Source organism: Astatotilapia calliptera, chromosome 11 (genome assembly GCF_900246225.1).
Source record: "Astatotilapia calliptera chromosome 11, fAstCal1.2, whole genome shotgun sequence".
NCBI classification, from domain to species: domain Eukaryota; kingdom Metazoa; phylum Chordata; class Actinopteri; order Cichliformes; family Cichlidae; genus Astatotilapia; species Astatotilapia calliptera.
Window position 1 is genome coordinate 9,987,001 of NC_039312.1, and position 26,875 is coordinate 10,013,875.

Below are 26,875 nucleotides of genomic sequence, written 5' to 3' on the forward strand. Positions count from 1 at the left end.
CAGAAGGAAAGTTGATAAAATAAATTACAAATTTTGTATTGTTCGATACATATGCGTACCGAACCGAAAGCACTGTATCGAACGGTTCAATATCGATACGAATATCGTTGCACCCCTACTATCTATGTCTGTCCCTTTAAATATAGTTGGTGGACTCAATATTGTAATCTGAAGTTTTGCTAACACAATTTGAAGCAGATAAGAGCTAGCCTTGTATTTCATATCCCATATGTAACTAGTATGTCTAATATGCTGTTATGTTCCTTCAGTGTGTACAGCTGACATCATATTATATCATTAAAGTTGTATGGTTGAAACTGTGGCGGTAACCCTAGGAAGTTGATTGTGTTCATCTGGACGTTGGGTTTTCGGTGGTTGCTGATCCAAGTGACGTCTTCAGTCTCAGAGGTAATTGTGTAGAGGTATCTTTTTTCCTTAGTCATAATGCAACTCTTCATGTAATTTACCTGTGCTGACCAATGACTGTAGAAAACAGGTGTGACGTTCATAACACAAGGAACAACTCACTGAACTAATACGAACTAAAATAGTTCATATTATGTTCTGTTATTTTAGGCACATAAGTGCCCCATTATAATAGGCCTGATGGCATTATTGTATGAACCTAGATCCCATATATCATTTTTGTTTGTTTGTTTATTTATATTTCTAGGTAACAAGTATAATTTGTAGTTAGGCAATGGTGTGAAGTTTAAAAAACAGATTTGATTTTATTACTAAACATGCTGAAGTGAGAGGTCTGACCTGCTCAGCATGCTTCATGCTTTTGAACCAATGTCTAAACCACTTATGTGACAGACTAACACATCAGAACCTCTGGCTGTGCAGCTGGTGAAGACCAACTATAATTTCTAAATCAAAATGTAGTGATTCCTTGTTCTTGAGCCTTTATTACAGCATTATTTTGATACAAAATAGATTTATTGAGCTGTTCATTGGTAGCCCAAAAAGTTGATTCTATTCAAGTACAGTTTTGTTGTTGTTGTTGTTGTTTTTTTACGTGCTTTGAATGTGTACTTGTGTCTGTGTAGTCATAGCTGAGGCCACTTCAGCTGCTAGTACTTGTATCTTCACTTACTACATTAAAGAAAGTGAATGGAAAAATATCCTGTACCTTTTTAATACCTCCTCTCTTTAGCCTAAAAAGATTTACTTATTACTGCATGTACTACAATATAGCTTACACCTTCAGTCTGTATTACCATCAAGCTGTAATTCCATGCAGAGTCAAGAAATGTTAAGTATAAAAAACTGCAATTCAATATCGGACTATCTTTGCATCGTTTATTTTAAAATACCTAAAAATCTGATTTTTTTTCTAGCTCCTGGAGGTTGTAGATATCTAGGATAATTGGCTCATAGGAAGATTGCTGCTATAGACAAGAATTAAATTCATGTTTATCTATTACATCACAACACAGATCACCTCTTTTGCTGTGTCACACTGCAGGTATTTATTAAAGTCAAAGGACTCCATTTGAAACACAGCCAGGTGTGGACATTAAACTATAGGAAAATTATGTGTATTATCCTTAAGATTGTTCATTTCTCTGCTGATTACAGACACCAAAAAATAGGCTTAAACACTGGAACACTTAAACTAAAAAGTAATAATCCAGCCTTCATCTTTGGATGGCTCTAGCTATGGTGAAGGTGGGACTCTACAAAATAATAATGCAGTAAAAAAAAAAGATTAGCTTGATATGCACAAAGCACATCAAACTGATTTTAATAGAACTTTAATGAACTATATTTAATTATTTACAACTATTTACTTTACTTTTACTTTTACATGCCAGTAAGTTCAAATTCAATGGACTGGCTACAGAAAACATTTTAATTTTCAGTTACTGGATATTCTTTTAATGCTAATGCTATCTGTAACTATCCTTCCTGGGCTTATTAAAATCATCTAGAAATAAATGAAAGTATTACTCTTGTCAGTACAGTATTGCTAATTTACAGTTTATTCATATAATACTCCAAGATAAGGTCTTGCTAACGCCCTACCTTGCATTTCCTAACAGCAGGCGATGAGGGTATAACTGGGCATCCATCTGTTGACTCTGTGACTGCTTGATATTTAGGAGTTCTTTTGAACCCTTTTCAACAGATTATGTACTATAACAACGCTCAAAAGAAATATTGCATGATTAGATTTATAGAACAGCAAGCAGAGAGCTAATCCTGAGATCTAGTTCTCAGGATTCAACAGAGTGCTGCATGTAAGCCAGAACACAGGCTAACAGTAATGCCAATGTGGTATTAGCCATTTCAACACCTATGACATACTGTATCTGGGCTTTGCTCTTTTCTCATTTCTCAACAAGTCAAGGAGACACAGATGCCCAAAACAAAATAACCATTGTCATAATCCCTGGGGCACCGTTACAAGGACCTTCAGCTGGACAGTGAAGAAGGAAATATGAAGAGTGTTAAAAGTAGGAAGAAATCATGTAGAAAGTAAAGAGTCATTTTTTAAAGTCATTGGCTCGCTCCAGGCAAAGAAAATGTGTGCCTAGACACTGAAATACTAAATAAATATAGACCATAGTTTCAGTGGGCCTTTTTTTCACAGGCAAATGTCTGCAAGGTTTTATGTGATGCAGAACCGTTTTATTGGTGCATGCCAATGTGAAGAAAAGAGACACAAGTGAGATCGGATCTTTAACTCACATAACTGCTTTACTGTTGAAGGACCTTTAACTTAACTTAGTAATTAGGTTACCAAAAATATTTGTGACCTCAGTGCAAAAATATGTATTTCCATTTACATCAACCGCAGCAACTTCAGAGGAAAAAAAATAAAAGGACAAAATTCAACCTCACAAGTAGGAAGGGATTAAGACGATGGAGCAGTTTTGTTTTGTTTTGTGTATTCAAGATAGGGTTCAGACAGCTTCCTGTGGATTTAAACAAGAGTTGACTGAGACAAATTTATTAACAGCAGAGATTGTATGTCATAGACAGTCACTGTCTCTGTTTGACTGCATCTGTTTGAAGAGTGTGGCTCCTTTGCCTTGAGGCAACTCAGAAGGTTCAGTCAGAGGGTCTTTCCATCATGATGGCATTTACAACGGTGTCTTCAGGTGTTTCTTCTTATGTTGAAATTGATAGAACTTTCAAGAAGGAGAACACCAACTAGAAATCTTCATTTATTAAAACATATGACATTAACACTGAACTCCAAAGTGGTATTTTTTAAAAGAAAATTGAAATTATGATACCTAACAAAAGTACTGGTTTAGTGTGTGGGTTTGAGAAGGAGCGAGAGCAGTGCGACAACTGTTATTAGTACAATAGCACCCTCTGCTGACTATATCTGCTAACTAATAATAATATAATGTCAAAATATGTGATATATGGTGCTTGACATTGGTGGGTAACATGCATTTTTTATGTTGCAACTTTGTATTTGTAAATGAAAATGGAGTGAGTGCAACGTTCTGTGTCAGTAAATGGGTTTGGGGTATTGATTAATATTTTAATATGACGCTAAATATTCTTTATATTAGATTTTTGAAGAATAGGCAACTATTTAGCTGAAGTACTGTTAGCAGAGTAACAGTGCTCTTGGACTTGGTAGGAAATGGGAAATGGAGTAAATCCCAGCTTCTCTGTGTTATAACTTGACAACCAGTCAACTCCTTGTTCTTTACTGTAAGTGTAGTTTAATGTGTTGCAACGATTTTGGGAAGCTATACAGGGACGAAAGAAAAAGCTGAGTTCCCTGACCGGGAATCGAACCCGGGCCGCGGCGGTGAGAGCGCCGAATCCTAACCACTAGACCACCAGGGAGTGATATCAACGTTGAGAACCTGAATAATGAAATAGCTTTACATCCCCCCTCAATTGTTATAAAGGTTTACTGTTATTTGTGTTTTGTAGGGCTTTGAAGACAAAACAGTCTGACTACCTAACAAATTACAGTTCTTCCACCTTAATAACATTCAGAGTCAACACGTGGACATTACGCAGGACAAAAAAAATCACGTGACCAATATTCCGTGACATTATTATCATGAAAACGGAATTCAATACGCAGGCTGTGAACTATATTTTAAGTAGCTCAGTAGTTACACGGATAATTCATGGAAAAATATACACATAATACACATACACGTAAATATTGAGTGTTAACTTCTTTTTCAAATTTAAACACACGAAGCCAATATGTAGAATTTGTCCAGCAGATGTCGCCACTTTATTGACAGTGGGTTTGACAGAGTGAAAATAGTTTTTTCGGGCTTCGCAAATCTTGGCAAACACTACAACAACAAAAAACATTTAAAACAGACTATATCATGTTATATAACTATATCATGTTAAAACTACAGGAAACGGTTACTCTGGCCTCGTTCGTTCCTGATACTTACACAAACAAATTTATTTTGACGAAAACGAGACTGAAATGCCTGAAGAAAAAACTTGAACAACAGGAGGCATCACGGTAAGGAAGCGGTAAAAATTATTTTAATTTCGTACGTACGCGTTACCGATATTCAATTCAATACGTAACTTATGAATATAATATGATTATGCTCTGAACTTATTAGTTAGAAATCTTATATTTCACGGCGACAGGCATTTTGCAAAGCTACCGCTAAAGGGGTCCTTCGCTTGGGTCCTTGGTCAACGTGGGAGACGCGAAAATGTGAAGTTGTTTTGAATATAGAGGAGCCTTCGTGGAATTTGTGACACTAAGATATGAAAGTTTTCCGTTTTCAGAATAAAACGTAAAGGCTGCCTGGGTATCGGTGGGATTTTTCTTACTATGATGCCAGGGGAGAATCAGTCCAAAGCGTTGGCAATCGCCGCGGACGCGACGACTGGAAACTGTCAAAACTGCTCTGTTTTGCAGCAGGTCGGTGATGTTTTGGGGGGCTTTTTTGTTACCGAGAAATCAGTTACAGTGCTTTACATCATCTTTTCGATCCAGATCTTAAACATTATGGAGCGATTTAATGTGTTTTTATCTTGTGGAGTTAACGTGTTGATAAGTATTTACTAACTGTGATGTCCCCTGTTTGTTTTGTTGTCTTTCGTCAGAGTCTGGCTGAATATGTGTCTTCATTCCTGGCACTAAAACAGAAGATAGCGGTTTCAGAGTAAGTACCAACGGGCGGTTATTGCCTTGGTAATATGTCTTACGTTGAGACGTGAACAGGTCGTAGTTGCGGTATTCAGCATACAAGCAAAACTCGTGTGTTTTGATTTGCTCTGAAACATGGCGGCTGTCATCAGCTACAAGCAAACTAGCTGAAATTACAATAATTTGTCCAAAGTTTCTCCCTATGTGCTTTCTAATGGAACTGATGTTCGTAAGTGACTATACATTTACTTGATTTTTTTAAAATAAGTTTTAAAGCCATTTCGCAAAGCATTGTTTGTTTGTGAATATAGGATGGAGAGAAGAGGAATGAAAGTCTGTACAAATAAAGTAGAATACATTTGTGTGAATGAGAGACATTGAGAGAAACTGCAAGGAGTAGACTAGGAAAAAGGATGAGTTTTAATGTTTGATGTCAATCATCCAAAGCAACAGACAATGAAGAAAAGAATGCAGGCAGGATTGAGTGGGTGGAGATGACAGAATGATCGCAGCTAGAATGAAAGGAGGCATTTGCAATATGGTAGTGAGATCTGCTATAAGGTATGACTGGCACTGCTGATGATGCAAAGACATGGAAAAGAGAGAGAGTGGATATATTAGACAAAGAATGTTGAAGATGAAGTTTCCAGGCAGGTGGAAAAGAGCAAGACCGCAACAAAGTTTGCTGGATGTAGTGATCGAGGACATGAAGTGGTTTGGTGTGACAGAGGAGGATGCTATGGAAGCAGGTGATCATCTGTGGCAACTGCTAAAGAGAGAAGCCAAAAAAAGATGAAGTCTCGGTTTAAGTAAAACTTTCTATGCCCGTGTTACTCAGATAATTAAGACGGTGATCCTCTCACTTAGACACCTTGATAAATGGTGTGACTGTATATAAAAACTTCTTATCTTTGAACTAAGCTTTCATGAACAATATCCATTCACTTTCAGGACATTGTTACTTTATGAAAATTTGTAGACTTAATAAAACATAAAATGTTTTTGGGGTTGTTTTTTGTTCTTTTGCTACATTCAATTGGTTTAACACATGGATCCATGTTCTCAACTTGTTATGTGCAGTGACACAATCAGGCTTCAGCAGCAGCTGGAAGAGCTTCAGATCCGACTGGTTACTCTGGAGAAAAAGACGGCTGATTATGAATCGGTGCAAGCAGAACTGGAAGAAAAGAAAGTAAGCGGTTACACTTTACAATCTTATGAAATGTCCTAACCTGTAATCATATGTCTGACTCTTAATACTGTTTTCACACCAATAGGGCTGCTCGATTATGGCAAAAATGATAATCACAATTATTTTCACTGAAATTGAGATCTCGATTATTTGACGATATTTATTTAACCCTTTAAGACCTACTATAGAACCAAGTCCGCCAGAGCTTATATTATTTTTTTACATGTTGTAGTGCCATTTGTGGGAGCATTTCAAGTTGCTATACAACTGTTATAGCCCATATTTTAATAATATGTATGTATTAAGTCCATAGTACATTAATTGCAAAAAAAGTGCAATAAACTACAAAAAAATTGAAAATCATTTTTGTTTTTTTTTTACATATATTTCTACTTGGAGAAATTTAAGAGATTTATCCCTCAAAACTTTAAATACAAAAAAATTGCAAAAAATAGTTTACAACAACAGGAAATTTATTTTGAGTGTCTTCATAGTTTTATTTTGGAGATACACCAATTTTTATATACTGCAGGAAAAACAAAAAAACAATCCTATGATGCAAATTTGCAAAGAAAACAGCATGTGCATCAAAATAAACTATTTCCAGCAGTGCAATTAGAGTTCTAAGCATCCCAGAAACTATTCAGAAAAGTCAAACATGACTTATAAAAACACCAGTATAGGCTTTTAAGGCCTACAAGTAAAAAACTACATTTTCCGCGAAAATGACGTCACTTCCGGTTTCGGGCAGGAAATGGCGGACATGCGATAGTTCGCGCTGACGTCTGTTTCACTGTGGGAAGTGGTATGAACAGGTAATCGGATCAGCAAAGCGTGTTTCTGGAATATTATGTTTTTGTTGCTGCAAGCGCTTTTTATGCAGTTTTTGCAAAGCTTTATGTGGAAGGAAACCGTGACCGAGGACAAGCTGATGGCATAAGATGTAAGTACAACTCCTCTGGTTTCATATGCAAAAAAAAATATTGCGCTAGCTTACGTGGTTCAGGTTCTACAGGGATTTAAAAATAGTTACACAAAACGGAACGTGCTGCTCTGACCGGCTTTAAAGGGTTAACAATAACAATGTATTGAATAATGACTTTAAAAAATAATATAAAATAGTGTGCAACACCACTGAAGTTTTTTTTTTTACCTCTCTTTTCAACCAACGGCAGTCACTCTCCTCTCCAAATAACTTCTGCTTAGCTTTCTGAGCTTCCCTCGGGTCCTCTTAATCAGCGGTCTCCAACCTTTTTTGCGCCACAGACTGGTTTATGCCCGACAATATTTTCACGGACCGGCCTTTAAGGTGTCGCGGATAAATGCAACAAAATAAAACTAGTACCGGTACCGAAAAAAAGATTTATTCATAACACACGTGAAAAGACCCAGGAAAACCGAGTTAACAATCAAAACGATAACAAAATAACGCTGAAAACCGATAAAAACCCTGAAAACCATACATTTCACACCTGAGCCTCAACTCTTGCGGCCCGGTACCAAACGACTCACGGACCGGTACCGGTCCAAGGCCCGGGGGTTGGGGACCGCTGCTCTTAATTGTTGTGACGCGTGTTCGAAATCAGAGAGGTGCGCTGGATTTGCCACACGGAGCAGCGCGAGAGTAAAGCATGAGGGAGGGGCTAATAATCGGCTCAGTCATTTTTAATGATGGTTGAAAGCCCAGATCGTAATCGTGATTAAAATTCGATTAATTGAACAGCCCTACACACCAAATAATTCACACTCATAATATTTCATTAGTTTCTGGCCTTTGCTGATTATTCACAAATTATTTATTTTTTTACAGAGTGCTCTTAAGGTGTATGAACAACTATCTGAAGAGGTGGAAAAACTGAAGGTGGAAAAAAGCGAGACAATAGCAGAGTATGTACTGGATCTAGTCTTGGTCATAACAGTACAAATAATGTTTTTTGCTTTGGAATTGTTAGTTTTTATTAATCTTCTTTCATTTTGAAGGGATTTTTTTTCTTTGTTTATTTTTGTTTTGTTTTTTGGTAAAGCACTTTGTGACACTGGATTTGATAAGCGCTACAACAGTATTATCATTATTATTAATGTTGTTATCATTCTAAAATGCTAACTGGCATTTTCCATTTTCATCAGGAACAAAAAGCTTGAAGACCAGCTAAAAAATGTTAAAGGTACTTTGCATTTGCATGGTGTGATTTGTACCAGGGAAGACTTGTAATTGTAATTGATTGAATTTGTCCTAAATTGTCTTTCTTAGATTTGGCAGACAAACAAACACTTGAAAATGCACAGCTGAAAAGAGAAAAGGCTGTGGTGGAAAACGATTTGCTGATATCTCAGGTAAACTAAAGGAATGCTCTCCAAATGAATTGTTTGACCTTAGTTTAATATCATAATTTACAAAAATGCAGCTAGCATTCACAGTAGCTTTACATAAATCTGCTAAAACTCATAAAAAAATGTCACTTGTTTAGACATCCTTGCAGAAGTCTCAGGCACAAGCAGAGCAAGCTGAAAAACTCATGGATGAAAACGCCAAGATGACAAGCACGTAAGAATTTGCACGAGCTGTTGAAATATATGATTAGTCACAGTTTGAGGTTCATCTTCTTCTTCTTCTTTTTTTTTTCTTTTTTTTTTTGAGCAAAGCTTTTAAAATGAATTGCACTGAAAAAAGGTTCCATGTTGTTTTCTCATCAACAGAAAGGACAGCCTTGAAAGTAAAATCAGAATTCTTGAAGGTATTTAAAATCAAATTTTACTAAATATTTTGTTGCTGTTAATAAGTTCTGAGTCTTTTATGTGTTTGTTTGCTATCTAAGCTGTGATTTCTTTGATATTTTTTTTTAGATTCAGTTTGCCAACAGAAGCATAAAATTTCCCAACTGACCAAAGAGAAGACCATACTAGAGAAAAGTATCAACGATCTACAGGTGCAGTAAAGCCCTTTACAAATGTTATGGAGTAAAATATTTTCTAGTATGATAGACCAGAGTACAGGTTCGACAGCTCTGAGTTTTCAATTTTCATGAACATATACAATACAATACGATACAATACAATACAATTTTATTTATATAGCACATTTAAAAAACCACAGGTATGCCAAAGTGCTTCACAGAATGAGTTAAGAGCAATAATAAATACAAATATAAAGCACAAAATACAAATAAAATATACTAACAGGCGGGTGACATAACTAACCAATAATACACCAGGCATAGTAGGCACCAGTAAAGTCCACACACAATGCTGAAGGTTAAAACATTATAAACATTAACAAAGTGATAAAGATAAGTTCCAGTACAGTAAAAATGTGGGCTCTAGGAGACGGGGAAAGCAAGGCTAAACAAATAAGTTTTTAATTGAGATTTAAAAGATTGAATTGAATCAGACGCCCGAATAGCTAAGGGGAGGTTATTCCAGAGGTAGGGTGCGACAGCGGCGAATGCGCTCTGGTCTTGGTCTTGGTCTCTGCGGTCACCTCTGGTCTTGAGCCGAGATCTAGGTCGCACCAGGAGCATATGTCAATGCCGACCATGATGGTTATCCACATAGCCAAAACTCTGGAGCAGAGACAGCTGCATTACTGCATTAGATTACGGCAATATGTCTCTGAAGGTTCTCTGTCATCCAGGTCATCCTGCTGCATTAGAGCCACACAGTGGATGGAGACTACATTTTATTCTGAGCTGATTATAAATCAGTGATATAATTGCTGTCTCCATCCTTGTATATGGAAGACTGGATGATTGTAAAAGCGCTCATATTAAGTACAGTGTTCTGTGCTTTGAAATGAATCAGGGTGTTAGTCAGCTGGTTCAGACGCAGCAGGAAAAGGAGAGTCAAAGAGAAATCAGAGTTTGCTATAGAAAACCTGCCAGCAGCAGGTTAAGTTCAGTCTGTTACCCTGGTAAGAGTTGAAGTTCACTGGCTTTCTGGATCAGAATACTCAAGTTTGCTAGCTAAGCCTGCTTTCTGGAATAGGATCCGACCATTATCTGTGTATAATTTCGTTTCTGTTTTGTAGGTGAGACTGATGAAACTGGAAAGGGAAAGGAACAAAGGTAAAAATCAACAATGAAAATTATTAACGATAATATTTTCAGCATTAAAGGAAACAATAATATTGTCTGTTTAATTTTTAACAGCATCCATTTCCTGACTTAAAATCTGTTTTTAAACAATATCTGAATTATCTCTCAAGAATACAGGAGCACAACAACTCAAGCAAGTGCGCCTGCAGAGCCTAAAATTGACAAAGGTATGCAGCTGTTTACAGATTTTGTGATTTCATTTGAAAAGCTGCGTGCATACACCAACCCCCAAAGCGGCCTGATTTTTACATTGTAATTGCAATTATGTTTTATCGTGTGTTGCAGAAAAGTTCTGGATGTTGCTAGAGAACTTGTGGGCATGTGTAGACCCAGAGCAGGAGTCGTCTGTAAACCAGTTGCACTTTCACGGTATTGTTTGTAACATAACAGCATATACGGTCTTTTCAGTTTGTTTTTCTTTTATTTAACAATTCTACACCTCTACATACACAATATCTTCTTTTATTCTTTTAATTTCAGAGTCCAGAGTTCCTCCTTCCTCTCCACAAGCCACACTGCACTCTCATTTGAGTAAAATGTCCCCGTTTGGTTCTCCGAAGATCAGTGAACCCCACAGTTTCCACATTCCAGCGAAAGCAACTTGTACGCCATTAAACCAGTCTCCTCGCGCACAGGATGCCATCAAGCACAAAGCATCTCTTCAGTGCTCTGGTGAAAGAAAGCAGGCAGGCACTCCAAAAACGAGCAAGCGATCACCTAAGGCACGCAAAACTGCTGAGTCATCTACGGAGATGGACACATTATCTGTTGAAGAGATTATCAGATTGTTTAAGCCCATGCCTCCCAGTATTTCACCACTTCCAGATTTGGTGAGAATTTGGTTAGATCTAATATGAACGGCTTTTGTTGTTGCTTGTTGATCAAAGTGCTGATTTTCCTGTTTATGGCTTTACACAGTGTTCTGTTTACTGCAGTAGTTTAAAGGAAAGTCTTTAATATAATGTGAAAGTTTGTTTTTGAGAAACGTGTGTATGGTCAGACACTAGTTGAAGTCCTTCTTGGTATCTTAAAAGGTTTCAAAGCTGTAGTGGCTGCACATACCTTTTAATTAGAATTGTCATCAGCTGATAAAACCTGTAAGATTAACTATTTAAAATCAAATACCTTAGAAAGATTACTCTTTGATAAACCTTGTTATTCTTAGGTCATGATAAATATAATATCTTTTAAATTACATTCTTGCTTTCTTGTTTCCTTCAGAACACTGAGGTGGAATCCATGAAAATGGAGGTTCGAGAAAATGAAAGTCATTCTAAACCCTGTGAGGACCGGCCTGCTCTTAAACAAGAGCAGACCTTACACATTGCAACCTCACCATCAAGTCAAAGGAATCCAAAATCAGCTGCACTTCAAATGGAGGAGAATGCAGACTTGTCGGTAGTCGCAGACGAGCGAGAGGGGGAAATTTCCAATGAAAAGGACTTTGAACCAACCAAGTTTGGTGACATTCCTAAAGTTATTGACAAAATCGCTACAGATGTGAGAGGAATACGTCCTCAAAACGACATGCTGATTGAACAGGAGCCATCATCTGCACAGTTATCACCACCATCATCGTCGTTTTCCACATCAAGTTTTACAGGATTGATTGAGGCTGTGCCATTACCTACTGAAAGTACACTTCTATCCTGTAATCCTGGCATCAGTAGAATCTCTAAAAATGAAAATGCCTTAGAAGATGCAAATAGTGATCTCTCAGAGACTGTAACAAGCATGGATGTTGACATGAGCCCTAGTGACATTACTGATAACAAAACAGTTGCTCCTGATGGTGGAGAGTCAGCCCTAATAAGTGACTCTATGGAAGGCATCGTGGCTGCAGCTACACAAAATAGTTCAGACATTGAAAAAAATACTCTGGATTCTTTTAAACTTCAGGACAGTACACGGTCTGGCTGCAAGGACTCTGATATACCTGAACATACTCAAAGTTCATCAGGCAGCAGTGACAGCATCACTGCTGTCTCTAATGAACATCTTGAAGAGAAATTGGAAGTTGATGAAAGCATCAAACTTCTTGGGAAGGAGGATGGGAATGCACAGAGGACTGCAGAAGATGATGTGGCAGCTTTGCCTGCATTATCAACCTGTAATAATATACCTCCACCCCCTACATCTGCGTTGTTAAAGAAGGAAAACGACCAGTCCGGTGCTGATCAGGAATCTGGCCACGCAAATGTTGAACCTTTTAGAAAAAAGGATGCTGACATAGAAATAGTTACCAGCTTCCAAGAAACAAATACTATAAACTGTGAATCTTTGAAAGAAAGTGCACATTCTCTTTGCAAGCGAGTGAGTCCTTCCTGCCTTTTAGCCTCTATAAAGCTGCAGGCTTTGGATAGTCATCCTGGAAAATTGAACGTTGATGTTAACATAGACCATGTCTCAACAAACAAACCAATTCCTTTTCCATATTTAGAGAAAGAATGTGACATTGAAAAAGCTACTGTTGAAGATCTTCCTCAGCACAAAGTACACACCAGTAGTAGTACGTCATTGGAGACGATGCCTGATTCCCCAGAGACAAATACTGTAAACTGTAAAGCTTCAAAAGAAGATAGACATTCTCTTTGCAGGCAGTTGAGTCCCTCATGTCTTTTGCCCACTGTAAAGCTGGCATCTTTGGACACTCAGCCAAACCCAGGAATATTGGATGCTGATGTTCAGACAGAAATTATTTCAACAAACATACAATCGCCTTCTTTCAGTTTAGAGGAACAAGGTGTCACCAAAAGTGCTACTAATGAAGACCAGGCTCAGGATGAAATGAATGGAGGTGATACTACTCCATTAATTCAGAATCCTGCCACAGAAGGAAAAGATAAATCTTTGGACTTGCAAACGGTAGAGCCTGAAAATCTAATAAGAGAGGAAAAAACTACCTCAGGAGAAAGTTCAGCTGAAGCTCAGGCTCCAGAGTGCATAAGCAATGTTCGCGGCGAAATGGGTCCTCCACTTCCTCGTCTCCTTACCCCTTTGAAGACTCCTCCGAAGGCGAACAGATCTATCAACCCAAGGCAGGCTATTGGGAAACTATTATTTCCTTCACCCATGGATGGAATTGAATCTCCTACTTCACCTACTCAGACTAACAGAACACCGAACCGTCATCAGCTGAGTTCTTTATCCACAAACAGCCCACTCCCTCTAAATGGAGTCCCCTCATCACCACTTCAGTTCGGCTCTGCCACGCCTAAACATGCTGTGCCAGTCCCTGGTCGCCTGCCTTTGACAGCAGTGAGTTCTTCTCCTTCATCATCCTCAACGACGCCATCTCAGGAGAATTCCATGAGATTTCTCGACACCATGTATCCAGAGCTCTCTGCCCGGGCTCGTACTCTGAGCATTCTTAGAGGCAATGTCAATCTCAACATTTGCTCATCCGAGGGCAGAACATTACCGACAACCGACAGTCAGAAGTCTAGCTTTAAAACTATAAACTCCACTTCAACGGCCTTCACAAAGACTGAAGTGAGGGGAGAAAAAAGGCCTGCCATCGGTATGCTGCAGCCTAAAAGCAGTAAATGTCTCAGGCTTGATCAGGCTGCTGGTGTGACTCGCAATCAGGTGCTTGCCTCCTCTTCAAAAAGTGGAGACGACACCTCATCAGCCCAGAATCCGACACTAGAACAGCCGAAAACTGAGACAACCTCTTCACCCCTGAAATCTGTAGAACATCCACAGAAAAATCTTATAGTTAACTCTTTAAGGAAAATTGAAGACCAGTGCTTTGATCTGCTGCCTGTGATCCGGAGCCATCTGCATGTTGGTAACCTTCCCAAAAAGCCTGTCTTAAGAGATGAGGAGAAGGAGGTCATCGCTGAAGTTTGCCAGAGCAACTCAGTTAGTAGACTGTTTATTGTTCTTACATTTTTTTATCTTTTAATTTCTGGTTGGAGGATCTACTGGGCTGAAAATAAAACAATCGCACTCTACTGCTACAATGCTTTTTAATAACCCTTTTGTCAGTAAATGTATTACCTCCTTCCTGTTTGTAAATTTTGCCACATACGAGTATGAAGGTAGTTTCATGTCAGCAAAATTAAGCAATTAGTTCACATCTGCCTCTCATCAAAATGTCTGACTAGTAAGAAGGTTCTTTGTGTGTAATTTGACATTTTTCTGTCTCTCTTGGTTTACACTTTAGGCAGATGACATGATTGTGGCCATCCTGAACAAACTGAAAGCTGGGAAAATGGACCTGAGTCGAAACTATGTGCAGGCCCTCTGCAGAGTCTACACTGGGCTCTGTAGGCAGAGGAGAGATGTGGAAAAGGCTCGTGTCCTGGCCTACAGCCTCCTAATAGAAAGTGAGCATTTTATGTTGTTCCATATTTATAAAAGCTTTACACAGCTTTTCTACACTAACATGGTTTTATTTAAAAATAATTCTAATGACAGTTTAAGAGAACTTGTATACGTGATAGCTAATTTGATTTTTGGTGTTGTTTAACTGGAAAACATAGTGACGGCATGGAAAGCTAAAGTTAAAGAACTACCTCTACTCGTTGTGATGTATTACTTAAGCTTATTTGTAGTCAATATTGCTATTATTTTCTTTATTTCATCCTTTTTGCAGATTTTCCAGATTCTGCGAAGCTGATTTTATTTATGGTGACAACATGGCCCAACCTTCTCACACACACCAGTTCTCTGTCCCAGGCCATTCATGCCGTCACCAAACTAAGAGCATCAGAAGAGCTTCTCAGCTGCCTTTTAGCATTTCTTGGCTGGAACAAGGTATTTTTTGATTACGAGTATGCATTCTTTAAATCAAGTAGTGTGTGCCCTCTTAAACTTATTCTTCCCATATCACTACAGACTCCTCCCTGTGACATTGACGAGCTGATCTCCAGAACACTTTCTGAGATCAGATCGGGATCAAATTTGTCCTTCACAAAACACAGTCGGTACGGGGAGGACCTTGGAGCCGAGGCTTGGGAACACGTCTATGCACTGCACCTGCTTTGTACAAACAAGAAGTGGAAGTGGACCTATGATAATTTACTAGGGTATGTTATTTTGTTTTTCTGTCTTGTAGTAATAATAATAATAATGTGAGGGTTTTGTTTTTTGTTTTTTATGTGACTTGCAAATAAGATGTAAAAAGCCATGTCCAACATGGCTCCTGAAGGCACATAGCTTCTGCTTAACTTGTTCATTTTCTTTGACAGCAAGGAGTTGTGGCCACTGATGAACAGTTGGGTAACACAGCCAAGACAGCAACAACAGCCCATCTCTGATGTGGCTGTTGCTACTGTGCTCAGACTCATAGGTCAGATGTTTCCTAAATTTATTTGGTTATCAAGCTTTAAGCTGGAGGGATTTGTTGGAAATTACATTAAATGAATTAAATTGTTTTTGTAATAGGATGCCTTGGTCAGCTGGGGCTGAAGGAGAAGTGTAATTCTACTGTGGTCACTATTGCCAATGTCATCAATACATTTGGTAGGCACGGACCAACTGAAGGTAGGACATAATTGCATACTGAAGGGAATACAATGTTTTTGTTAACATGGTATCTCTTTAATTTGTGTAGTGTTGATTTAAGCAAGATTTATATTTCTCTGTCTCAGACATGTTAAAGCACATTTGCCTATCTGTATTTTCTGTGCCATTAAGCACATGCTGATTTGCCGCTAAAAGGAAGGGTTTCATGTAACAGTTCTAATTATATTATGTCACATGTGTGCAGGTGTGCCATGGGAGGTGCAATTAGCAGCCATCTACTGCATCTATGACCTGTCTCCATGCAACCCCAAACAAGCCCTGGAAGCTCTTGCAGAATGGAGAGGAGAAACATCTCAAAGTGTCCCTCCTGCTGTCACTAGCTGCATTAACCAGCTAGCCTCTATTTGCAGACAAGCCAACAGCTAAAGTGCACAAATCCACAGACATGACAGTCTGTCCCCTTTTTTTTGGAAACAGACGCAAAAATTGGCGCTGATTTAAACTTACTGGGTGACTCACAAGCAGTTATAAATTGGTGGTTCTAAAATTTTAAAACGTCCAGCAGACTGCTTTTTTGTTTTAATTTTTTTATGTGCACTTCTACTCTAAAATTATATAAAAATGTTTATATTTCTGAATTTTGTAGCAGTTTTTGTTTTTTAAATTGAAACTTTGCCTGTAGCAAATGTACTGGTATAACTTCTGTTATACTCAGATTAATGCTGTAAAGTACTGTACAGTGTGTATATGTGTGGTGTTGCTGTGTATGTTTTTCTGCTGAAGTTTACAGTTGTAGCATCAGTGTCTGTATTCATGAAAAATAGGATTGCCAAAGTAAATATGTTGTACAGTTAAATGCTTGAGAGATTATTTAATTGTTTTTTTTTGGGGGGGGGGGGGGGGGCGGTTTTCAAATTAAAATGTCCAAATTTGGATCCAAGTTGTGTTCATTTGCTGCAGTCTCTGTTAACCTAGGTCTTCTCAGTGATGTGTACATACTTCAAAACTATTGGGAATGCTGCATACTATCGGATCAGCTTGTTATTTTTATAAAAAATTATCTTGAAACTAAAAAAGTAAAACGTTCACAGTTTGATGAACAGTGAGGTTTATTTTGCAAACGTCAGGACTCATTAAAATAGAGTAACACCCGAGGACTACTAAACCACTACAACAATCATGTTTTATCTTACCCGGTGTTCAGATTTATCAAATGTGGAAATTTTGTAAGAGCTGCCATTTCCGGGGCTGCCTATCAAAATAAAATCTACAATCGCTCGATAGCTACATTCATCATAACGTTCAAGCTCATACGAATTAGGACTTCTTTTTTTAACCTCCATACAATTTGTTATGATAGGAGCAGATAATCGTAGAAGTTTTAAAAATCAAAACTATTTTAGTCGTTGATAGTGGGAAATATTTTAATAGAAACAAAAGCATGCTTTGTGCCAAATCTAAGAATAGCAACAACAGAAAGAACGCCTTAACTGGAAATAATAATAATAATGAAAATAATAATTAGCTCATATTATTTTCTTTCTTTTTCATTTACTTTTAGTGCGTCAAAATAAAATAATTAAATTTAGTAAAATTTCAAGGGACCAGCTTCCGTTCTGTGAGGCTTGTATATTGTTAGCTTTACCGCTCTCTCGGGGCTGAGGGGTGTGTTCAAAGATTTAAATCCCTCAGACATGCGTAGATGCTGAATGCTACTGGGTGCGCCATATTGCTGTTTTACTAGGGTAGTGGAGTTAGCGAAGCCGCTTGGAAAACCAAACCCGTTTCCGGACATGAAACCCTGAGAGGATAATAAGTGAATAAGCGCGGTAGGATTTATTAGTTTGCTTGACTGCAGTGTGTTTCATTTGTTACATTGCTTGCCATTTTAAGAAGAGAAGAGGGGTTCCCGTTAAACTCTGAGTCCAATGGATCCCAGGACCGCTTGGATCCAGCCGGAGCAGAAGGTACCTGCCAGTACCCTGTGGATGCACATTTGGCGAACCCCTCAGGAATTCGGAGCAGGCTCCGGTATCGACAGCCGCCTTCAACACCAACGTAACTTTGCAGCGCAGAGCGCAAACTCCACGGACTCACGCGGTGAGTATTGCAGAAATGTAGCACCGCCACCGATGGTAGTGTTGGGGAACCTGTCGAAGCGAGACGGCAGCGGGGAGAGGGGAAGTGTCCGGAGGAAGGGCTCGTTGTCGCCGTCCTCCTCCTCTTTGGACTCGGAGGCCGAGAGTTCCTCGCCCTCTGGTTCCTGCCTGCACATCGACAATTTGAGCGTTACAGAAGAGGCTAACCAGTTCTTGCACTACGGCAAGCAGGAGTTGAAGGAGAACAGTCTCCGACAGCAATACCCTCTAACCCCTTTTCACACTGTTCAGCAACACTGGCGCAGCATGCCACAATCTACCGACCACACCCCCCCTGGGATAAGAAATCAGCATGGGAACAAGCACCACTATCAGACACATTCATCCAGCCGCAGGAAGCACCTGAACAGGGCCAACACTTTCCACGGCATCAACCCCCTCCTGTGCTTCGACTCCAATGGACATCATCCAGACTCTGATTGTAGCCCGTGGAAAACCAGGCGCTACAGCCAGGGCATCAATGGGTAAGGAAAAGGAGGGAGGAGGGGGTATGGACAAACTTTTCTTTTATCCAAATGCAGTGTTTCACCATAGATGTGCTTCTGGTTTACACTTTATTTCCGTCTTTTTAGTCTTCACGAAGAGATTATGGACTTCTTCAGCTTCATGTCACCAAAACCAGAAGAAGAGTCAATGAGAAGGGATGTAGTGAACAGAATAGAGGGGATTATCAAAGATTTGTGGCCCACAGTACAGGTGAGTGTCACCAGCATAGATGTTTACCTGTGCACACCTTTTGGACAGGTAACTATGGGGTGGGGGTTTGGATGCTCAGTTTTACATACTTTTGTTTTTGTGATGTGCTGCCAACCCTCTCATAAGCCAAGTATGTTGACTTATGAGTATCAGAGTAGCTTCTTAAAGTTAATCAAGAGACAAGCTGATGTTAGATTCTTGTTAAATTCAGGAGTACTCCTCCCTGCTTCCAGAGTAACACTGAACACACGAGTCAGATATATTTGGAAAAAACTAACCTTTACTCCCACTCTTTGTCTGGCATCCAAATGTTCGGACACATGCTAGAACAGAAGGGATATTTCAAACGTAGGTACTTGTAAGCCTGAGGAAATACAGCGATGACCCCAATCAAGCGTTTTTTTACTGCCTTGGTCACAAAGGGCATCTTTTTGCCCTGCACTTAACTTTATGAGAATCCAATTTCTTTTTTCTTTGCTGTTGGTGTATTCAGTAATTTTATTTTATTTTTTTTATGGTTATAATTATGCAGCTTGTTTTTGTTTGTGATGCCCTGCATAAATCAGGCCTATGATTTTCATGGTTTCAGCAGTCATTACGTTTGGCACTTTACTACATTTGTGTGTCCTGCTTTATGCAGAAGGCAGTCAGCAGCATCGTTTACGCTATATGTCCAAACAGACTTGGCCAGATGTAATCATTCATTCATATTGCCTGCATTCCCAAAGTAACATTAGTAAATTATTTTCCGTTGTATACTGCCAACAGAGTGCACTCTGTAACAAATGGCTCTTTTTTTGAGGGGGTGGGGTTCACATTATAAACATTTTGAACTAATCCTGGCCCACAGAAATCCCACTGGGCCTCACTGTGAATTGGATTCTTTTCCTTTCTTTTCTCTGAAGATCATTCTGTGTTACTCCTCCTATCCCTGGTGGTGATTTTATTTTATTTTTTTCTTTTCTAGAAACCAGACATTTACAGAGGCAATAGTTTTATTGCACATCTTGACTAATACATAAAATTAGTGTATTTTGACCATACACTGTATGTAGAACAGTAGAAAGCCTGGTCAACAAGCTGGATACATAAACTGTGGATGCAGCACAGATACAGATATCTGCGAATCAGTGCTATGTAAAAGACTCAGAAATATTAGAGTTCTGCTCAAGTAAGACTGGAGTTAAACCTTCTTGGATGTGCTGCCCCACATAGCAGTGCAGCTGGCTTGGCCTTTACTTTTTTACTGAGTTTTATTGTTTTTACTAAGTCAAGAATTGGCCATATTTGCAGAATGGTAGAGCACAAAGTTGTCACCTAATGCTAGCAGGCTTGGATGGCAAGCTGTGTCCAGACTGTATTGTTGCACACTCAGAGACACCTGCTAAGTAATGAATATTTATTTATCCAAATGGCTTAAAACTACACAAAAAGATTGCAAGGTCAAATTTAGTTTGCAAATCTTTTTTTTTTTTTTTTTTTTTTTTTTCTCCAAAATTATAAATAACAGCTTGCTAAACGGGAACTTCTGCTACTTCTGTCAGCAGTTAAATCATCCGTAAACACTAGTGACAGTTCCATTGGCAGCCATACATGCTGGTGCCATGATGATGCTTCCACCATGCTTGTGAGCTGATGTGTAATGCTTCAGTTTGCCCTTCTGCATACGGTACTTTTCTCTTCCAATCTTTCTATACAAGTTAATCGTGAATTAATTTTTCCTGAAGTGAGCAGCCTTTTTTTTTTTTTTTTTCTTTAGATATTGTTTGGTCAAGTCTAATTTTGCCATGTTATCGAGTGTATGATTTGAGCCTTGTTCCATACCCTCTGTATTCATGAAGGTCTCTCTTGATTGTTGACCTTGTCAGTTGATAGACTTGCCTCCTCGAGAGGACTCAGATGTTGTGAAGTTGGTTTTTTTTATTTTATTTTTTTATCTTAGCCATCAAACTCTGTCATCCCCAGCCTGCGCTGGTCTTTCTTTTTGAATGACGTGCTTGACTGTCGATTCGGCCTCTTCTAAACTTTTTGCCATCTCTCTGATGTGTTGATTTTGGTTTGTCAGTTTAATGATGTTCACATTCAATGACCAGCTACCAATTAAGTTCAGCACTTGAAATAAATAAACTAAACAAAAATTACTTTTTTATTTTTAATAACCCACTGTGGTGGTGTATAAAGGGAAAAACAGCCATGTATGGCCTTAATTGTAACTACACTGAAGTCTTTATTTTATTTTTTAAGGTTCCACATTGTCAGCTCAAAATCAAGGTCAAGCTAGCAAATACCTCAGATATGCTTATGGCTCTTGAAACCAAACCTATGTTGTCCTCTGCAGGTGGAGATATTTGGCAGCTTCAGCACTGGAGTTTATCTTCCAACAAGGTAACATTTGTTGCATTACCGTTGCCGTACACTCTCACCTTACACGGGGTACTTGTAAAATGCGCTGCTTTTTAGGAAGTAGGAGCACCATTTTTTTTGTCAGTATTAAAATGCCACACTGCATTCAGTGTTCATTCTGCTAGAATTTACACTGAACTAGATGCTGTTTATTATAGTTTTTTATGTATGCATTGTATTTCTCAAGGTCTTGTCCTGAGAGTTACAGAAATGAAGAGTGTTGAGGGGGAGTGACATTTCAGCAAATATGCAGGAGTTTAAAATATTCAGCAGCCTTATTTGGAAACATTGTATCGCATTAGCAAATGAAGTGATTTTTGGAGTGAGTACATACAGCATCTGTTTTGTGCAATGGTTGTTTTCATTGGATTCACATAATACTCGCTCAGCAATGAAAATTAAACTGCCTGAACAATTAAATATTGGTTATGAAATAAAACTGTCTTTCTAACATGTGTACACAAACCAACAGGCAGAGATCACTGCTTCTTTCTTTATTATTTGTACATATGTTATGTAGTCAAAAGCCTTTTTGTTGTGCAGATAAGATTGAAGTTTTATGACTAGAACATGGTTACAGTAACTTCTCTTTTGTCTTGTTGTAGCTATTATTTTTTTATTTTTTTAATTTATTTTTACCATTTGGTGTGTGTCTGAGAGACGTGTAAAGAAACTGTTTGAAATTGCGTTGCTTTCATTCTGCTGCGTCCTTAGTGACATTGACCTGGTGGTGTTCGGAAAGTGGGACCGTCCTCCACTGCAAGAACTGGAGCAAGCCTTGAAAAAACACAATGTGTCCGGCTCACATCCCATCAAACTCCTTGACAAAGCTACAGTAAGTCGAGAGAGAGAATCCTGGCTTTTTAATTTTGGCATTGCCAAATTGTGAACTAATTCTTGACATTTCCTTAGGTGCCAATCATCAAGCTTACAGACTGTGAAACACGGGTCAGAGTGGACATCAGCTTTAATGTAGAGACTGCAGTCAAAGCAGCACAGTTCATCAAAAGCTACCTTAAAGTAAGCCTTTAACGACGGACTTTTTTCCCTTTTTAAAAAAATGAGTTTGTGTAAATGATCGTTTTGTTTTTCTGCTAATTTGTTTTATTTTTATTTTTTTTCTTGTAGAAGTACCCCGTTCTGCCACCCTTAATCTTCGTTTTGAAGCAGTTCCTGTTGCAGAGAGAATTGAATGAAGTCTTCACTGGAGGCATTAGCTCATACAGTCTTATACTAATGGCCATCAGCTTCCTGCAGGTACACAGTGATGCTCATCAGCAAAGTGATTAGTTCCAGAGTTGATAATAACTACACTCTGGTTTATTTAAAATAAAAACATTTTGTAAAAGTTGACCAAAAAGCTGTTAAAATGTAACGTGTTACACAGCAAAGGTAATAAGTTCTTTATGTCCTGCTAATCAGCTACACCCTCGGATAGACACGAGCCGTCCCAACATTAACCTGGGCATCCTGCTGATTGAATTTTTTGCACTGTACGGCCGTGATTTCGACTACATTAAGACCGCCATCAGAGTGAAAAATGGAGGAGCCTACCTGTGCAAGGAGGAAATGCTCAAAGAAATGGAGAATGGAAACAGACCATCATTGCTCTGCATAGAAGATCCAGTCCAACCAGGTCAGACTAAAATAAAGAAAATGTTCAAATGTGTATAGAATTTGTACAAGACATTACTGCAAAAGCAAAAAAACACAGGTATTTATTGGCTGCTGGAAGGGCAATCCAAAGTGAAGGGAAATAAAAATGTTAAAGAGCTTCAGTATAATCACCTGTGGGTTCAGTAACAATAAAAGTTGTGCAGAGGAGGCAAATGATTGCTGTACATCCCAAAACATTTGATATATGAACGCCAAAATGTGTCATGCTGTCAGAGTCCGTCTTGTAATGCTCAACTAATCGAGTGTGTGCGTGTGTGTCTGTGATCTTCACAGGCAACGACGTGGGCAGAAGTTCATATGGGGTTCTGCAAGTCAAGCAGGTTTTTGACTTTGCCTACATGGTACTAAACCATAGTGTTTCTCCACTTTCACGTGCATACCCTAACAAAGACTGTGACAGGTTTGTGCCAACCCACCCCCTCCTAATCATAAGGAAAGTGTAACCTTTCCTTATGAGTTTAATCTTTACAGTGTTTCTCTAAGTAGTCATATTTTACTTTCTCTATGTTGCAGTACTCTGGGAAGACTCATCATAGTCAGCCAAGAGGTCCTGAAATACAGGGACTGGACAATCCAGAAGTGGGGTGCCAAGCAGTATGCCAAGCTGGGAAACCACAGAATGTTGTCTTCAACTTCTGGTTAGTGCCTGCTTCGCGTAACATGAACTGGAGTTCAGTTTCAATAACTGATGTTGCTGAAAAGAGGAAAATGTGTCAAATATACCCAATGCAGTCTAACCGTAATCTGTTTGGTCCTAGATGTTGAGGCTTGTGAACAGGATCTGGCCAGGCTGATGCTGGGTGGAGATCAAAGAGACTCATCCTCCCCGCTCAGTGCCGACTCCCCGTCACCATCTCCAGTTTTCGTTAACAGCCCCCATCACCGTTTGTCGTCATCCTCTGCTTGCTCGCTCTCCTCTTCTTCCTCTTCGGGAAGTGACATAGTAAGGGCAAATATTCTTTTCTTCATTTTACCAAATTATTTGACAACCACTTTGGCACACAAGGTGGCAATTCAAAATATGTAAAGATAAAGCACATAGACAAAGCAGCTATAATGTTCCATCACAACTTGATCATAGTCCAAATGTTTAAGGTTTTTCTCTTGTCAGTCTGGCTTTCTTAACTTGTATATGGACATTCCTAGGAATCTGAATCCCCTCACGGCACCAATACTACTGTCCAATTCCATCCCCTGACCTTCCAGTCAATGTTTCAGATGACTACTAACCTGAGGACTGCGCATCCAGCAGGCTTTATTCACACAATGCATCAGGTCGGTCTGTTTCTTCATACTGACATTTATATTTCAAAAGGCAAAGTCCAATTTTTTTTTTTTCCAAATGCCCTTTAATGCTTTAAAAGAATCCCAAATTCAATCTTTTTCTTTTTTCCCCACAATTTTTCAGATCCAGATGTCCCTCCCAGAAAACATAGCCATCCCCCATCTCTCCGATTGCCGCTTCTACCACGAGACTCCTCCTTCCATCGGCGTTGTGCACCGTCATTCGCCACAAGTCGCACCACAAACCCCTCAAATCTCACAATACATGAACTCTACCAGCCCTCTCCTAAGTCCCCACCACCACCAACAACAACTTCACCACCCTCAGGTAGGAGGACTGCAAAGCCGCTCTTATGCCATGGGATCCAATTCCCACGGTTCACTGGAGCATCCCAAACTTGTCTTCAAGCACAATCAGTGCAGTAACCTCCAAGGCCAAAGTCACGTTAACTTCAGTCCTCAGCGCAGATTTGTTCCCCAAGTTCATAACGCTACATCGGGTTTCAGGAACCAGCAGCAGTACGGCCGTAACGCCTGTCGACGCAAAAAGAAGGACAATTTTCCTGCCTTGAACCAAATCAGATGAAAGAATACACCTACAGTATTTGTCCCAACTGGTTTCTGAAGGCCTCTCTACAACCATCAAAGTGATCATGTGATGATACTTTTCTTTTTTTGAAATCTTGATATGGGAGGCTGTCAAAAATGCACCTTATCGTGCTAGCATTCCCAAGTCAGTTTACTATGCCACACACTTCCTGTCCGAAAACTGAATTTAAATCCATGACTGAACTCATTTTGTTACATCTGTCTGAAGTCAGAAGCCCCTCTCTCAATGTGACGCACACCAGCACAGACTTGATTGAGGATTTTCCAGACTTCACCTTCTCATCAGTGTTACTTCCTAGTTTATTGAGCAGCTCAAGTCAAGTAGAGTTTCCATGGAACTCGGACCTTTTTGAACATCGTGTGCCATTTTACTGAACTGGTTCATCGAGCCTGGCATCTCTTGAACTTTTGACTCTTGTCGGGGCCCATCTCATCAGGTTTGGGGGCTCATTTGATCTTGTGAATGCAACACCCTATTAGCTGAACTCTTCATGAAGAGCCCCTACAGCTAGGGCTATTACTACAACTTGTACTCTGGATCGAAGCACTACCTTTCTACCTATGCAGCTCAACGCTGACAGTGTTTTTGGTGTGACGGCACAAAAATGGACCTTATCGCAAGTGCTCAAACTGTGATGACTTGTTTGAATGTACGAAGTGTTTTGTGTGTGTGTTGGGCATCATCCGTTGTCTGCTTCCCTTTTTTTTTTTTTTTTTTTTTTTTTTTTTAATTGGGTGGTTGTTGTGTTTTAAAAACTTTTCCCCTCACTAATGTCTCCTCCTCCCACACACATTAGCACCTCTGTTTTGTTCTGTACTGTAAACATTGCCACCTTATATTATGTCTGTTGCATTTCTGTGCAATATTGACCAGTTTTTAATTTATTCCACTTTTTTTTTTTTTTTTTTAAATAAGGGAGTTCTCGCCACTATAAGGTTGCTTTTTATATTAGCCTACATTGATCTGTGCAATAGGATTTGAGGGCCTAGGACTGTCTGTTTACAGCTTTCCAACACAAGAGGGAGCTATGGTGTAATGTGAGAAATGTGCCAAAAATCCCATGATGCCAACACATAACTATTGTCATTTACCATTGATTTATGATCACTTGAAATTTTCCCAACTGTCCAAATATAGCTCCTCCCACCACTGGTTCTCATTTTAAACATATCACTTAATTTGGGGGTTTGTTTTTGCTTTCTTCATTAGTATTTCCTCTTGATGGGCTGTGTTGGGGAAATGCACCTTTTTAGCAGTGTTATATCTTGTTAGTTCAAGAAAAGTTGGTGCTATTTATTACCAGCAAAGTGCTTGTTTTCTTGCCTTATATCTTTTTTGATTCTGTTAAAGCAACAATGTAACTGCCTTTCTAAATGACCAAATCTGACCCTCCTCCGTTACATAGTCAGAGCCTTTTGTGTTTTGTCAGTGGCAACAAAACTGTTGGACGTTTATTTTTGCCATACAGCTTGTAGATGTAAGCTCTGAGAGCAGACTCCGATCGCAGTCAGTGATTGTTAGCATGAGCAGCATGTGCGTGAGGTGTGTGTGGGTTTTGTTTTTTTTTTTTTCCCCTAAATTGATAAGAATAGTTGATTTGTGCAAGAGGGCCTTGTATTTTTTCCAGAGGTTTTCCTCTGCCATCTTTAAAGTCAGTATTTCAAAGACAGTTTCACAGCTAAAGTTTACATAGCGACTTGTTCTTGGCAAACCAGAGATTTATTGTTACAAGACTTTTGGCTGAGGCAAGAGTAAAAATCACTTAAAGTCTCGTGTTTCGAAAGTCAGATTATTGTAACATGCCGTGTACCAAACTGATGGACACATGATGCTGTCAGGTTTTTATTTATTTTTTTTTTTTTTTTTTTTTTCTCCTCCCCCCAGTGCAGCTTTTTAGCAATATGTTTAAACGATAATCTAGGTTGTTACATGAACCAAATCTCCCCCCAGCTCATTCCTTCCTGTACATTTAATGGCTGGTTGTATTGTGTAAACAACTGACTTTTTTTTTTTTTTTTTTTTTAAATACAATTTTTCTATTTTTTTAATAAACATTTTAAAATTCCAAAAGTCATTTGTGTGTGAGAGAGAGAATTTGTGGACTAAAAAAGTGACTGTGTCCAAGGAAACACACTAATTTAGTTTTTCTCTCAATTGCTTTGATGCAATTTTTCCTGC

The 26,875-nt window shown here is 38.9% G+C and overlaps 2 protein-coding genes and 1 non-coding gene across 3 annotated transcripts; 2 read left to right on the top strand and 1 right to left on the bottom strand.

Moving 5' to 3' along the window:
* Positions 1–3,747: 3,747 nt before the first annotated feature.
* trnae-cuc (transfer RNA glutamic acid (anticodon CUC)) lies at positions 3,748–3,819 on the bottom strand. The gene has a single exon. It is a non-coding gene; the product is annotated as a tRNA-Glu (tRNA).
* Positions 3,820–4,219: 400 nt separating this feature from the next.
* Positions 4,220–16,482, top strand: ice1 (KIAA0947-like (H. sapiens)). Its single transcript, XM_026185302.1, has 21 exons — positions 4,220–4,471; positions 4,750–4,885; positions 5,071–5,129; positions 6,194–6,305; positions 8,116–8,192; positions 8,433–8,470; positions 8,557–8,639; positions 8,774–8,850; positions 9,003–9,040; positions 9,150–9,232; positions 10,330–10,366; positions 10,507–10,563; positions 10,682–10,765; positions 10,877–11,226; positions 11,618–14,260; positions 14,565–14,727; positions 14,997–15,157; positions 15,239–15,429; positions 15,592–15,692; positions 15,788–15,886; positions 16,113–16,482. Exons 1-21 carry the CDS (start codon positions 4,326–4,328, stop codon positions 16,292–16,294), a joined length of 4,917 nt encoding a protein of 1,638 aa, XP_026041087.1. The 5' UTR covers positions 4,220–4,325; the 3' UTR covers positions 16,295–16,482.
* A 1,071-nt stretch (positions 16,483–17,553) lies between these two features.
* On the top strand, positions 17,554–25,398 carry LOC113032634 (non-canonical poly(A) RNA polymerase PAPD7-like). The gene is made up of 12 exons (XM_026185647.1): positions 17,554–18,491; positions 18,600–18,723; positions 21,062–21,108; positions 21,841–21,961; positions 22,039–22,146; positions 22,255–22,383; positions 22,549–22,762; positions 23,077–23,203; positions 23,317–23,441; positions 23,562–23,746; positions 23,950–24,078; positions 24,212–25,398. The coding sequence occupies exons 1-12, from the start codon at positions 17,797–17,799 to the stop codon at positions 24,671–24,673; spliced, it is 2,466 nt and encodes an 821-aa protein (XP_026041432.1). The 5' UTR covers positions 17,554–17,796; the 3' UTR covers positions 24,674–25,398.
* Positions 25,399–26,875: the final 1,477 nt, after the last annotated feature.

Coding starts and splice junctions, on each gene's coding strand:
- ice1 (XM_026185302.1), top strand. CDS start 4,326: ATGTTATATAACTATATCATGTTAAAACTACAGGAAACGGTTACTCTG. Junction 6,306..8,115: donor CAGAACTGGAAGAAAAGAAA/GTAAGCGGTTAC, acceptor ATTTTTTTACAG/AGTGCTCTTAAGGTGTATGA. Junction 14,261..14,564: donor AAGTTTGCCAGAGCAACTCA/GTTAGTAGACTG, acceptor TTTACACTTTAG/GCAGATGACATGATTGTGGC.
- LOC113032634 (XM_026185647.1), top strand. CDS start 17,797: ATGGATCCCAGGACCGCTTGGATCCAGCCGGAGCAGAAGGTACCTGCC. Junction 18,724..21,061: donor ATTTGTGGCCCACAGTACAG/GTGAGTGTCACC, acceptor TGTCCTCTGCAG/GTGGAGATATTTGGCAGCTT. Junction 23,442..23,561: donor AATGTTGTCTTCAACTTCTG/GTTAGTGCCTGC, acceptor GTTTGGTCCTAG/ATGTTGAGGCTTGTGAACAG.